General features: G+C 42.6%; 1 protein-coding gene across 1 annotated transcript; it reads left to right on the forward strand.

The window, feature by feature from the left end:
• The first annotated feature begins 5,816 nt into the window (after nucleotides 1-5,816).
• RPS27L (ribosomal protein S27 like) lies at nucleotides 5,817-14,310 on the forward strand. Its single transcript, XM_080980867.1, has 4 exons — nucleotides 5,817-5,935; nucleotides 8,268-8,376; nucleotides 10,927-11,037; nucleotides 12,379-14,310. Exons 1-4 carry the CDS (start codon nucleotides 5,930-5,932, stop codon nucleotides 12,405-12,407), a joined length of 255 nt encoding a protein of 84 aa, XP_080836993.1. The 5' UTR covers nucleotides 5,817-5,929; the 3' UTR covers nucleotides 12,408-14,310.
• Nucleotides 14,311-14,543: the final 233 nt, after the last annotated feature.

Here is a 14,543-nt window from a genome sequence, read left to right on the forward strand (position 1 = left end):
AGAAAGAGCCAAGAGTTGTTGGTTTTGACTTTCTGCCAAGAGTTGTGCAGACGGAGACCCTTTCCTCACCTTCAGCCTCATATAATGACCCATTTAAATACAGATTTAAAAAATATTACTACATATTACTATTATAATTTTTGACCCCTCAGCTCAACACCCTGTGCAAGGGAACTGTCCACCCAGGGGTCAGGAACCTTTTTCAGCCGTGGGCCAGTCCACCGTCCCTCAAACCATGTGGTGGGTCGGACTATTTTTTGGGGGGGGGGGGATTAACAAATTCCTATGCCGCACAAATAACCCAGAGATGCATTTTAAATAAAAGCACACATTCTACTTCTGTAAAAACACACTGATTCCCGGACCATCTGCAGGCCAGATTTAGAAGGTGATTGGGCCGCATCCGGCCCACAGGCCTTAGGTTGCCTACCACTGGTCTACACTACCCTAAATCTGGTGCTGATGTTGTGGTATACAAATAAACTTAGTGTTGAATTCAACTAACTTTTACTTAGAGTAGTCCCACAGACACTAGTATAACTTAATCACTGACATTAATTTCAGTGGTTTAGCAGAGTAAAAGTTATTCAAATATAATTCATTATAATTCATTTGTTTTTAGATTTTCTAAGAGACAGTACACAATTAAAATACAAAAACCCAACTTTTAGAAAAGATCTGAAGGCAGTCCTGTATCCAGAGGTTTTTGATGTTTTATTTTGTTTTAAATGTGTTGGAAGCTGCCTAGAGTGGCTGTGGTGACCCAGCCAGAAGAGCAGGGCATAATAATAATAATAATAATAATAATAATAATAATAATAAACAAATACTTATTTCAACACTTTTATAAACTGATTCACACCATGGTTTCTGTGGTTTTTGTGCAATGAAGTTACAAAAAATATAGAAAAGATATAATCAATTTAAATTAGCCATAAAACCAGAAAATGACTTTGAAACATGTCTCTCTACAAAGTCCATGAGTTTCTGGTGGTTTCTCATCCATGTCACTTCTGTTGATAAAAGACCTAAACTTTTGCCCCACACCTTCAGATTTCTCTCTGTTGTCTTTTTATGCTTTCTTCAGTGGCATTGTTGATTTTTCAAGGAATGCAATGTTCCAAGAATGTCAGCACCAAAGCTCTGTGGGGACGATGTCTGTGCACTTCCCACAGAATCATAGCATTTTCAAAGTTTGGTTGGCTTTACAGCACCACAGCACCTACACATATGCTCCAACATTTCTCTGATTACTGAGCTCCCATTGCTCGGTCCCTGCTCCTGCCAACCTAGCAGTTCAAAAGCACGTTAAAGAGCAAGTAGATAAATAGGTACTGCTCCGGCAGGAAGGTAAACGGTGTTTCCATGCGCTGCTCTGGTTTCGCCAGAAGTGACTTAGTCATGCTGGCCACATGACCTGGAAAAACTGCAGACAAACGTCGGCTCCCTCAGCCAGTAAAACGAGATGAGCGTCGCAACCCCAGAGTTGTTCACAACTGGACTTAACTGTCAGGGGTCTTTTACCTTTACCTTTTATTCCATAACAACAACTTTATTATTTATACCACCCACATGACTGCGTTGCCCCAGGCACTCTGAGTGGCTTCCAACTGATACGGAAGGGGGGGGGCATGTCTTCTTCACCTCCTTCTTCGCTACAATATATCCATTTATTTCCAATTGTCAATGGCAAAAGGGACTAAAATCTATAAAATTCATAGAAAATCAACGTGCCAATTTGCTCAATTTCTCTAGGACTCCATGACACCTCCCCTGTCCTCCATAATCCCTCAAGCAAGGTGTCAAGACCCTAATCCTGTCAAATCACTCTGCCAAGCCTTTCCTCCGGGCAATGCCAGGCGGCAGACCATGCATACATGGACCATTGTCTTCTCATCAGGTACTCAGGATGTGCTTATCTGCGCATATCTCCAGCTCTGCATATTCCCCCCTCCCTCCTCCATATGTTAATCCTGTGTGACCCAACCTCTTCTTAATGTATTCATGATGTAATCTGTGTAACCCAACCTCTTCTTAATGTATTCATGATGTAACTGGGATGTATTTTGGGACATGGAGGGAAATTTCAAAAGTTCATGTCACCCCTTTCTCGCTGTTCAATCTCGTCTTGAACCTGTTGCGCAATAAACTTGGATCTTCTGCAGTTTGCTCCTGTCTCCGGCTGAGCTCATTTTCTTCCGCAGGGACCCACGGACTTAGTCCGACGAGCTGGGTGGTAGAGTAGCCTCGCACCCAGATTTTACCGTAACACAACATACTGTATATAAAAACATAATAAAGCATTACAAAAATTCCCTATACAGGGCTTCCTTCAGATGTCTTATAGCTATTTATCCCCTTGGCTTGGGGGTTGCATAACTCCATACCCTCCAAAATTTCTCCAATGAAAATAGGGACGTCCTAAGGAAAAGCCCTGCTTCTTGGGAGAAAAGCAATGACAAACCTAGACAGCATCTTAAAAAGCAGAGACATCACCTTGCCAACAAAGGTCCGTATAGTTAAAGGTATGGTTTTCCCAGTAGTGATGTATGGAAGTGAGAGCTGGACCATAAAGAAGGCTGATCGCTGAAGAATTGGTGCTTTTGAATTATGGTGCTGGAGGAGACTCTTGAGAGTCCCATGGACTGCAAGAAGAGCAAACCTATCCATTCTTAGGGAAATCAGCCCTGAGTGCTCACTGGAAGGACAGATCGTGAAGCTGAGGCTCCAAGACTTTGGCCACCTCATGAGAAGAGAAGACTCCCTGGAAAAGACCCTGATGTTGGGAAAGATGGAGGGCACAAGAAGAAGGGGACGACAGAGGACGAGATGGCTGGACAGTGTTCTCGAAGCTACCAGCATGAGTTTGACCAAACTGTGGGAGACAGTGGAAGACAGGAGTGCCTCATGTGCTCTGGTCCATGGAGTCATGAAGAGTCGGACATGACTAAATGACTAAACAACAACAACCAGGAAAAGTGGGACATTCTGGGATCAGATCAGAAATGGGGATGGCTTCTGTAAATCTGGAGCTGCCCCTGGAAAATAGGGGCACTTGGAGGGTCTGTGATAGCAGAGCACCTACAGGCTCCAGAGACAAAGAAACAAGCAAGCCCCTTTATGGAAGGAGGGATTTAGGCCAGGGATGGAAAACCTGTGGCCCATCATCACTGACCACTAGTCATACTGGCTGGGGCTTATAGGAATTAGAGTTCGGCAACATATGGAGGTGCCACAGATGTTCTTCTTCTCAAAAAAGAGAAATAGGAGTGTTTCAGTTTGAAAGTAATAAAGACGACCTGGGTTTGTATCCTCACTCATTTCACTGGGTGACCTTGGGTCAGCCACAGTCTCTTAGCCTAATGTACTTCACAGGGCTGGTGAAGGGAAAAGCCATGTACATTACCTTAAGCTCCATGGAGGAGAGGTCAGGTATACATGCAATAATAAACAAATAAAAGTGAAAAATACAAAGGAGAAGGAAACAGAAAGCATTTAAAATTAAGAAGATAGTGTTTTGCATAGCATCTTAGACCCTGGATCTTTGCCTTATTCCAAGTTGTAAACATATAATTGAACTAACCTTTGTTCCTATTACCTTTTGCGTATGAAAATGGAATCGTGGCAAATGAACTTTGTGTCAGCCAGCACATTTGCTGTGTAATGTAAGATCTTGTGCCCTTTTGCCTCTCGTTCACTATATGTTATCTGTGTCATTGTTCAATTTCTATAATTTTAAAAGACTCTCTTTTTTTTAAGTTAAGAGACAGTGGCTCAGCCTGTTCATTTATAAACAAAGAGGAAGTGGTCAAGGCAATTCTGCTTCTTCATTTCAGTGCCCAAATGGGGGGTTGGGAGTAATTAAATAGAACTTTCGAGTGGTTATTGTAAGACTTAATCAGATTATTGGTCTGACAATGGAGCACTAAAACTAAATAGGTTAATTGTTTTAGACAAACAAAAATAATCAGATTGTGGAAACCACTCCCACCACTATGAATAATGATTTAAAAATAACTTAAAACCTCCCTCTCCCAGAACATTGGACTTTCTTGATTAGGAGGGAAGAGAACTATTTGATGTATTATATCACAATCCTATGCATGCATTTAATGGGGTTTATTCCCAGGTAAGTGTGTATGTGATTAGATGATCAATCATGTCAAAGCACTGCCTTTCCCCCCCCAAAAACGCTAGGCTTTGATAAACGTTCACACCATCAGACTGGAATAACCCAAGAACAAAATGAACGTATCTGTTTCCTCTATATTTCTGCTTTGCAAACCCTATCCAATTAGGAGCCGGAAACAGACTCTTAAGGCAGCTGTATATTTGATTAGCTTTAAAGAAGGATTCAAGACAGTACTCTATTTTCCTGCTTTGTTTAGAGATGGTGAGCTGCTTGCCTCCTCTCTTTCCTGGGCTGATGGAACCTCAAATGAAATTTTGTTCTAGTCCTATCAAAATGTGTTATAAGAAATAGAGACCCCTTAAATCTCTCTACTGGAATATTATTTAAATATCCCTATATGTAATATCCCCTTCATGGATCACTGCCTTGCCGTGGCGAAGGGGCTTGAATAACTCATAGCTATGAACTATGCCGTGCAGGGCCACCCAAGATGGACAGGTCATAGTGGAGAGTTTGGACCAAACGTGATCCACCTGGAGCAGGAACCGGCAAGCCACTCCAGTATCCCTGCCAGGAAGACTCCATGGACAAAGACAACAGGCATATAAAAGTTATGACGCTGGAAGATGAGCCCCTCAGGTCGGAAGGCGTCCAAGATGTTACTGAGGAAGAGCGGAGGACAAGTACAAGTAGATTCAGAGCTGATGAAGCGGCTGGGCCAAAGCCGAAAGGACGTTCAGTTGCGGATATGCCTGGAAGTGAAAGGAAAGTCCAATGCTGTAAGGAAAAATATTGCATAGGAACCTGGAATGTAAGAACAGGAGTGGCTGGCGTGCTCTGGTCCAGGGGGTCATGAAGAGTCGGACACGACTAAACAACAAAAACAACATATGTAATATGCACAGATGTGCTCCACGGGGCCAGCTTTATTATGCCCCTGGACACTCCCAGAGTCCTTGAGGCTTTTCAAATGACTAAAAAGAGATCTGGAGGATGGAGGGCGGCTACCGGTTTGAGGTTGAATCCTTTTTTTTTTTTAGTTGATATTTATTAAAATTTCAGAGAATACAAGAATTACACAAAAACAAAAAGTAAAAATACAAGAAAATACAAAATACAGAAAAAAGAATACATGAAAAATAAAAAGGAACATACAAAATAAAAACAATTAAAAACACATTAATTTTCCCTAGCATATCCTCCTTACACTTATTTCCCCGGACCTCCTCGTACCTCCCTTCTTTGTATTCCAGTTCAATTTGTTAGTTCAGCAAATCCTTACCATTAAGCTTTTACCCATTTGTGAACCTTTTTTTTTCCATATCTCTTAAAGCATTACAGCTGGAAACCACTTAGTTTCTATCCAACATCCTTCTAAAATTCATTAATTTTACAATATTTCTGTAAATAGTCTTTAAATTTCTTCCAGTCCTCTTTCACCGACTCTTCTCCCTGGTCTCGGATTCTGCCAGTCATTTCTGCCAATTCCATATAGTCAATCACCTTCATCTGCCACGGTTTGAGGTTGAATCCTGACAACACAGAAGGACTGTTTTTTTTGGGGGGGGGGCTGGACTCGCTGGTTCTGGACGGGCAGCCGCGCCTTTGAAAAGCCAAAACGCCCTTCTCCAAACCATAGAGCATGGGCTCCTAGATGGTCTCGAGGACGTGGGCGTGCCCGCAGCGCCCCAGGGGCGGGGCTTCTCGCCTGCGTCACGCGCCTGTGTTTGTATCTGCGCGTGTTTGGGGGCGCTTCCGGCTGGCAGGGAGGAGAAGCAGCGGCGGCGAGGCGCCACCATGCCCGTGAGTGGGTGCCAGTCTGAAGGCGGGCGGCGCGGCAAGGGTTAATGGGGGGAAGGGGGCAGAAAGAGGAGAGGACCCCCCCCCCGCTGTGCCGGTGGGGGGGGCGGCTTGTCCCATTGCCTAACAGGAGAGAAGGGGTGGGTGGGATGTTCCACTCTGTTTATGGGCGGGGGTGGAGCAGGACGTTTACGGTGCTGGAGGGTGGGGTGGGGGGGGTGTAAAAAAGAAAAGAAAAAGCACTTCTTCTACTTTCTGCGCGCCCTCGTAGCAGTTCTAGCCACACACACAAACACTTCGCCACGATCAACGCCTCCGCCCCCATGACAGGTCGCATGCATTGATCCCAAACCCATCATCAGACCCATGCCCTTTCCCCGGAGAGGAATTCCCGGTGCCCACGGACTCCTGGCCACAGGCCAGCTGCGAAACCAGGCAGCTCTTTCTGCCTCCCCGCCACCACACGCTTCCCCTTTAATGCGATGTGCCATATGGATTCCTAGCCAGGGTGCAGCTGTTAACTCTCTACCTGGGGATGGATACTGGGCAGTGCGTGGATCACTCTGGTGGAAGCACCAGAGCTCCCTGGAGTCTCAAAATTAAGTGTCAGAATAGGGGTGCATATAGGTGGAATATAGCTACATAACTGAGCAGATGGCCTGGTAGTGTGGGGTGGCCCCCTTTCACTTTGGCATCTAGCTCAGGTATTTTACAGTTTTCTAGTCTGCTTTTTAGTTTAATTTTACCATCCTGCATTTTGAGGCACTTGGTGCAGACAGATGGCAATCTTCAAAGTCCTTTTCCTTAGAGTCAGCTTATTCCTTTCATCATCACCACTCACAGGCACCTACTGGTGTTACAGTGGCTAATTTTAGAATCCACAACAGGCTGTCCAAGGAGAGACATCTCTCTCTCTCAACCCCCCCCCCCCTTTCAGTTATTCAGTGCACTCTTTCCAGGATCTGGTGCTCCTTCTGTTTACAACCAAGTCAATATAGTATTGAGCAAATTCAGCACACAAAGGCTATTGCCATATGGTGAATACTCTAACCCAGTGGCTCCCAATTAGCTAATTACTGAGGACCCCCTATTTTTCAAAAGCCAATGATAGTTACCTTTACAAAGCAATTTTCTGAAAAAAATATGGGGTAGCATCTAATAAGCAAAGAATTTTAGGTATACTAAAAACCAGAGCTGAGTGATTCCTAGTTTTCAACATCGTGGTATATCAGCAACTAAACATCACAATATTCCAATATATCACAATGTCTGAAATGGGAGATTAGCGTGGGGGAGAAGGGAAGGGGCAGCCATGGTGATAGGATGGGTGGAGGGAGGAGAGGAAATGGAGTCACATCAAGCTGCCTTCAGCGAAGATGCACATCCACTGTGGCTACTCCTGCTTTCCTGCTGACTAGCTCCGCCTCAATGCCAGGGGAAGGTAGTGCCATGGTGCCTTGAAGATAAGCTGCCCTGTTCTCAAATCAGCAGTTATCAGCAGCATTATCAGCTGAGAGCTTCATGTGATATCGAGAGTACCTTGAAATATTGCTATGTATTGTCAGGTCAAAATTCTTATCGCACTGTGATTTCAAAACCGATTTTGGCCAAGATATTGAAAAATTGCACAGCGCTAAAACAGACCATAAAGTTTGTGTTATTGCCATACAAAAATAACACAAATTTAGTTGGAGCGGCAAGGAATGGGGCCGCAGACCCCCTGGGTGCGTTCTCCGTGGACCCCTAATTGGGAACCACTGCTCTAACCCATAAGAGGAGTGTTCTTGTGATGTTAGTTTTTGGTGGAAAAGGTGGGAAGAGGTAAGCAGAGGCGGCAGTGGGCACAGGCTGGATGCCATTGTGGATTGTAGAGTGAGGAGTAGAAAGATCAGGCTTGGGGATCTTTGGGTCCCCAACTGTTGTTATGGGGGATTGTGCCCTGTGTTGCTACCATTTGGATTTTTGTGGCTTGGGCACCTAAATGGTTTGGGGGAACCCTGAGAGAAATACCCAACATAGGCGGGCTAGGATTAGGGAGACCAGGGTTCAAATTCCCACTCACTGGGGCTGAAGCTCACTGGGTGACCTTGGGACAGTCACTGTCTCTCAGCCTAACCTCCCTCACAAAGTTGTTGTGGGGATTAAATGTATGCCACCTTGAGCCCCTTGGAGGAAAGGTGGGATAGAAATGAAATAATCCTTGCAGGGGAAAGCGAGATATATAAAAAACAACAACTATAATTAATAATATTCAGTAGAAAACACCTCTTTTAGCAAAGTTAGCAAACTCTGCTTTATTGTACTCATGGCAATAACTCCCTAATATCTCACACAGCTGACCAGAGACTTAATTCATCCATCCCTAGAGGAGGAAAAGAGAAAACACAAAAAGAAACGTCTGGTCCAGAGTCCAAATTCCTACTTCATGGATGTCAAGTGTCCAGGTAACTATTCTTTAAAGTGTTCTTTCCTGTAAAGGACCACAGAAAACTTGTAGTAAGACAGCCTTTGGCAATCTAGTGTTCCAAAACATCTGGAGGACACCAGATTGGCAAAGACTGCAATAAAAGAGAATGGCCTGCCACTTGAATTTGCATATTAACCTCTTCTCTTCTGGAGTAAAAGTACTGCGAAGGCACATGCAGTGGATCTGTGTAATTTTCTTCATTACTTTTATCATTTATCGGTTCCCAGGAATAAAAAAGAAGCAGATTAATTGAGAATGAATTGTAATTATTCCACTTTTTGCCTTACCTGCTTCAACATCCCAATGAGCAACAAATAATGCTCATTTATTGAAGAATTAATTTAGTCCTGTATCCTTAACAAAAAATGTTCAATGGTCTTGATAAATCCCTGATTTGTAAGATTGGTTATTTATCCAACACTAGACAATTTAATAGTCTCATAAGCAAATATTTTTAAGAAATCTCATTGACCATAAAACTTTAAAATATAAAGGCTGCGAGGGGAATTACTTTTAGGAAAAACCAGGTACTTATTTCCTTCTGCAGTTTCGAACAATGGCATCTGCCAGTCCCGCTGGCAGTGTAACATTCACTGGTGTGGCTCATTTTTCACTTTCATTACTGAAACACTGCAGCAACTTATCAGAAGAGTTTATTCAAAAGGTCAGGTTGATGAAATAGTTTCCTCCTCCTAAAGGTTGAAAGTGTAATTAATGGGAGATATTGTGTGTATCAAACCTTTTACAAGTGCTATCCAAGTACACCAGTGTTGTTTACAGACTGCAATCCTTTGCATACCTATCTATTCCCACTGAACTTGGTGAGACTTACTCCTAAGTGTGCATGAGGTTTATTACATTTTTCAGCCTGCTGCCTACATATCTAGTTTGTGCTTCTGGAATTGGCTTTTTAAGGCTAAATGTTGTCTAAGGATGAAAATGTTGCATCTGACATTCTCTTACTTGCTGCAGCAAGAGGACAAATCTTTTATCTTCTATTTATCAGCTCTTCAGGTATTTGAAGAGCGTGATCATGTCTCTGTCTTCTCCAGGCTCAACAATACCCAGTACTTCAACCTCCCTCATAGCAGTCATTTCCTATACCTTGACCATCCCCACTGTCCTCCTCTGAACTCATTCCAATTTTTCTTAAACTGTGTTTCCCAAACCTAAATACAATACTTCAGTTGAGGTCTGACTAGTGCAGAATAAAGTTGAACTGTCACTTCTTGTGACTATAGTTTTATTAATATAGCTTAAAATAGCATCAGTCTTTTTTCAAGCAGTTTCACACTGCTGACTCATGTTCAGCTTGTCGGTGACTACAATCCTGCCATCTATTTCTACAATCAATTTAACTGTAGGGCCAAACATTGTTTGTAAAATCATACATACACCCTTTGGTTTTCTTAAGGTATGAAGCTTGTTGCATTTCTTTGAAAAGTTCTACAGTGGTACCTCGGGTTAATTCGTTCCAGAGGTCCATTCTTAACCTGAAACTGTTCTTAACCTGAAGCACTACTTTAGCTAATGGGGCCTCCTGCTGCCACTGCGCCACTGGAGCACGATTTATGTTCTTATCCTGAAGCAAAGTTCTTAACCTGAAGCACTATTTCCGGGTTAGCGGAGTCTGTAACCTGAAGTGTATGTAACCTGAAGCGTATGTAACGTGAGGTACCACTGTATTTTTGTTTTTGCAATTGTAAATATCTGTGATCTGTGTGACACCAGTACACATGTACAAAAACCCATTTTTTCTCATGGGCAAATGGGTTTGAGAAACACATTAAGAGTCTCTTCCTTTCTCTTCATAAATGAGCAGTGTAACTGAAATACACTGACTGTCTTGTTGGGATACTGCCAGGGAGACAGAGTCCATCTCAGCCCCACGTCGTCTCCGGACGTCCATCGATCTCCCGTAGACACGCAGTATCAGCTATTAGCGACACGAGCTCCAGAAATAGAATGCCATATTCCAGAGCTGATGCACGCTCTATCAGCAGATAATGCACAGCGAAAGATGCACTCAGGAGAGCATTATTTACAAGTTTTATTCAGCGTTGATCAGAACAAAGAAAACATGACTGCCAGCTTCAGTGTCTCTGAGACAGAGAGAGAAACGAAAGTAAAGACACAACAGAAACATCCTGTGAACAGGAAATACGCAGACTCTGTGACTCACAAAGCCTGCTCCCTTTTAAGGTGGAACAGAAATATCCTAACATGTCTAACCATTGGCACACACTCTGAGAACAACTTCAGAGCATTTCTATTTTTATGAAATTAAATAAAGTTGTACAGGGGAAGAGACCCAGATTCAAGGTACCACGCAGTTATGGACAGCACTTGGTGGCCTTAAAAAACCAACTCACTTGTACTAATAGTAACACAGAGGCAAGAAAGACCTGAGAGGGCAATGCACATTATTTGACATCCCAGTCTAGCATTAGGTAATATGTTGGACACTCAGTGTAGTATCAGTGTGTATGTCCATTGGAATGAAAAAAATATGCTTTTTAAAATTCAGGATGCTACAAGATCACCACAGTATTCAGCCATGCTCAGATAGTGGTGCCCTGTGTAGGATGCTCGACTGTCTTGTGCCAACCAACAGGAGGCAAAGCCAGACTCACAGAAGGTAGGGGAAAACCACCTTGCTCCTTTAATCAGGCTTCTTCTGCGCAGATACACCATTTATGCCATGACCTTAGTATTCATTAACACAGGCAGCTTATTCAGGTAGTCTATGTGTTGAAATAAATTGTTGATTTTATCTCCTAATGTATTTGTAGATTTCAGAATTTCCCAGCCTGCTGGCTGGGACTTATGAGGAACATATGGTGGGGACCAGATTTGGGAAGGCTGTTCTAGAGCCATAGGGATTACCCATAGTTCATTGATTCAACACATGCATAAAGTATTAGCTTCAGTCCCTGTCATCTTCAATTAATGGCTTTTGGATAGCAGAGCCAAGAAAAACCTGTGCCTGAAACAAACAGAAGAGTAAATATTGGGCTAGATAGATCAATGGTCTGACTCGGTATGTGGCAGATTGGTTTGCTCAGTTCTGCACAAAACAGCTTTAATGTTAATGATTGGGCATGCATCTGGAAATATACTTAAACATCTTCAACCATTGAAGGGGGTAGGGTTGTTGTTTTTTGGCAGAATTTAGAACACAGCATTAAAATTATTCTCAGAAACAAAAAGTGGGGCATCAGCACTTGAGGAAAAGCATATAATAAGCATATATAAGGCAGGGCCTTGGATGTAGGGAGTGGCTGGCTAGAAGACTCAAGTTTTCTGGAATGCCAACCAGTCCACACACATTTAGCAGAAATTGCCGCTGATCAGTGCCTAGTCTGGATGGAAGGTCAGGGGAATACGCCATTTCTTAAAATTCTGTTCATTCTAGTGTGGCTAAAGTTGAATCACAAATGCAAGGGCTCTTAAAAACCTAGATGAGCAAATGGGTTCAATGTTAAATGAGATTCTCAGCTGGCAGAATTGCAGATTGGCAAAATTCCCAGAACTATTAAGTCCAGAGGTGCCGTTGAAGTTAAAATTCTTAACCGAAAGATTTCCTAGTTGTTGAGCTACTCTGCATTTCAATAGGTAAAAATATTCTAAAGGTAAATTAACTGAGTGCAGTTCAATTATGGGAGATAACACACTAGGATGGCAAGGCAGGGGACAGTGAGAGTTGAATTTCTTTAAAGGGAACTGAGAATATGATATAAAGATCAGTCATTCTGGCAGGGGGTGGGGGGAATCCCTACAGGGAGACAGAAAGAATATAAGCATTAATGCAAGTTTCCCAATGAGAACAATTTGACAAGGGAAACTCTGCACACTTGGATATTTACAAACACGAACATCCGCTGGGGTTATTTTACAAGTAGGAGCTTTGATTTTCATGTCACTGTCTGCAGTCTTTATAAGCTCTTTGGATCTCATGTATGGTACTATTTCTTTACAGGTTGCTCATTTAGAAGAAAGCAACACTGAAGAATTCCTGTGCTGCTGTAAATGATACCACTGGAAGCCTTATGTTTGACAGTGCTTCTTAATCTAGCAAGTTAATTATGTCTAGCTGTGGGGTGGGGTTTTGTGCAGATTTTGTGTCTATGTTTAGGGGTAACCAAACTCTATTTTTATAGCTTTTATTATACAATGAACCTTGAACGAATAAGGCTGTTAATTATGTCATTTGAATGCATTTAGTGCATTTTTCTTCGCAGTAACAACCAGCTGATCACTATGGTGAAGAAATTCAAATGCCAGTCTTTAAAAAACTTCATAAGAAGGGAACAGTTTTTATATTTTAACCCTGCTGGTTTTGCAGCTATAGGGCCTAGTCTTCTTGGAACTTCTGATTTGCAAATCTCCACTGAAATGAATAAAAGCTATGCAAGAAGAAACATAGCTTACTGGTACTTGGGAAGGACTGTAGCTCCATGGCTGAACATTTGCTTTGCATGCAGTACCCAGCACCCATAGGTGGGGCCGGGAGAGACGACTCCTTGAATTCCTGGAGAGCTGCTGCCAGTCAGTATAGACAATTTATGTTAAGAGAAGTAATTCTACTTACTTCCAGCTGTGGGTCCTCCACCTCGATCCCGATTCTCCTCAAACGATTTGGGATGTCCCTCCCCGTTTCATGGATGCAAAAGATCAAGATTATATATTAAACACCATTGCTGTGCTCTGGTCTCAGAAAAACCCACAAGGATCCCTCCTTTTTCCTCCATTCTTCTTATTTCCTATAGAAAAAGAGCACCAGTTCAGAATCAGACCAATGCAGGGAAGATAGGCCTATGAATGCTTCCACTCTTGCTATGAAGCCAGCAGAGAGAGGTGTCACAATGTGGCATGGAGATTAGGCCAAGGAGGCCACAGGAAAAGGATTATTACTGAGCCAAGTGGAACAATGGTCTGACTCAGTATAAGGCAGCTTCCTAGGTTCCTATTGGTTTATTGTTTTGGTAGTCTTGCCCAGGAAAAGTTCACAAAAGATGCTGATCCTATTTCCTGGCTGGTCAACTAACTGCACAGCACTTGACTAATGTTTTCAGAACTGGCTTGCGTTGCTGTGTGCCTCCCTGATGATACAATGCAGTGCCCTTGTTAACTTTTCTGATTTTTTTTTTATGGGGAGGCACTGTCGTTCAGCGTTAGATCACATACTTTGCATGCAGACAGCAGATGAAGGATAAGAAGATGGAGAGCTTCTCTGCCTGTCAGAGGAAGCAGCAGTGAGCTAGTTGGGTAAATGGACTGACCTAGTAGACAGCAACTTCTAATGTTCTTGTACTCAAATTGATTATCCATTTGGGAGAGCATGGGACTCTTAATCTCAGTCGTGGGTTTGAGCCCCAAGTTGGGCAAAAGATTCCTGCATTGCAGGGGGTTGGACTAGATGACCCTTGGGGTCCCTTCCAACACTACAATTCTATGATTCTATGGACTGTTTTCTGCCTCTTGAACTGCTGTTTATAGCCTGTACTGCATAGTCAGCAGAATGACATGCACTTCACTAGTTCTGGTCAGTAGAGCAAATAATGACCCACAGTACTAAAACCAGAAATGCAAGTTGCTGCAAGGAGTACTAAATTGTGGATTGGTGTTATGGCGGTTGCATTTCTGACTGGTTTGAGTATTTTATCAGGCATTAAGAGAATTCACTGCAGATTAACTTTAATCATAATTACTACAGCCTGTGTCTTATTCCTTACTTGGTAATATTCAAAACATAAGTCTCAAAACCATCATTAGAGGTTCACAGGCCTCCTTCCAAATTGGAAGCGTCTTAGTTGATCAGTAGTTCCTTGATCTCTTTCCTCAACTAAAGCTGTGTTTTGTGCTTTTTAAATTTGTCTGCATTAGAATCAATAAACTGCTTGATATGAAATCTGAAAGTGTGAGCTGCCTTACTGCACTTCTTAAAAAGTTAACCTGTCTTGCTTTATCCAAGGAATTGTTAATTTAGGTAAATGTATAAATTGTAGTTACACATTCATTTGTGAACCAGTTTGTGTCGGTTTAGCCCCAGCAAAGAAACTCTGTGCTTCTTTAGGGGCTATTTCAAAAGTTTCAAGATGACACACTCTTGTGACTAACAGTGGATGAGGGGCTTCTTAAAAA

Source organism: Podarcis pityusensis (assembly GCF_964106645.2).
Source record: "Podarcis pityusensis genome assembly, chromosome: 14".
Taxonomy (NCBI): domain Eukaryota; kingdom Metazoa; phylum Chordata; class Lepidosauria; order Squamata; family Lacertidae; genus Podarcis; species Podarcis pityusensis.

Excerpts from the sequence above, each read along its gene's own strand:
- RPS27L (XM_080980867.1), top strand. Across the intron at positions 8,377-10,926 it reads CATGGATGTCAAGTGTCCAG|GATGCTACAAGATCACCACA; the intron begins GTAACTATTCTT and ends TTTAAAATTCAG. Across the intron at positions 11,038-12,378 it reads CAAAGCCAGACTCACAGAAG|GTTGCTCATTTAGAAGAAAG; the intron begins GTAGGGGAAAAC and ends ATTTCTTTACAG.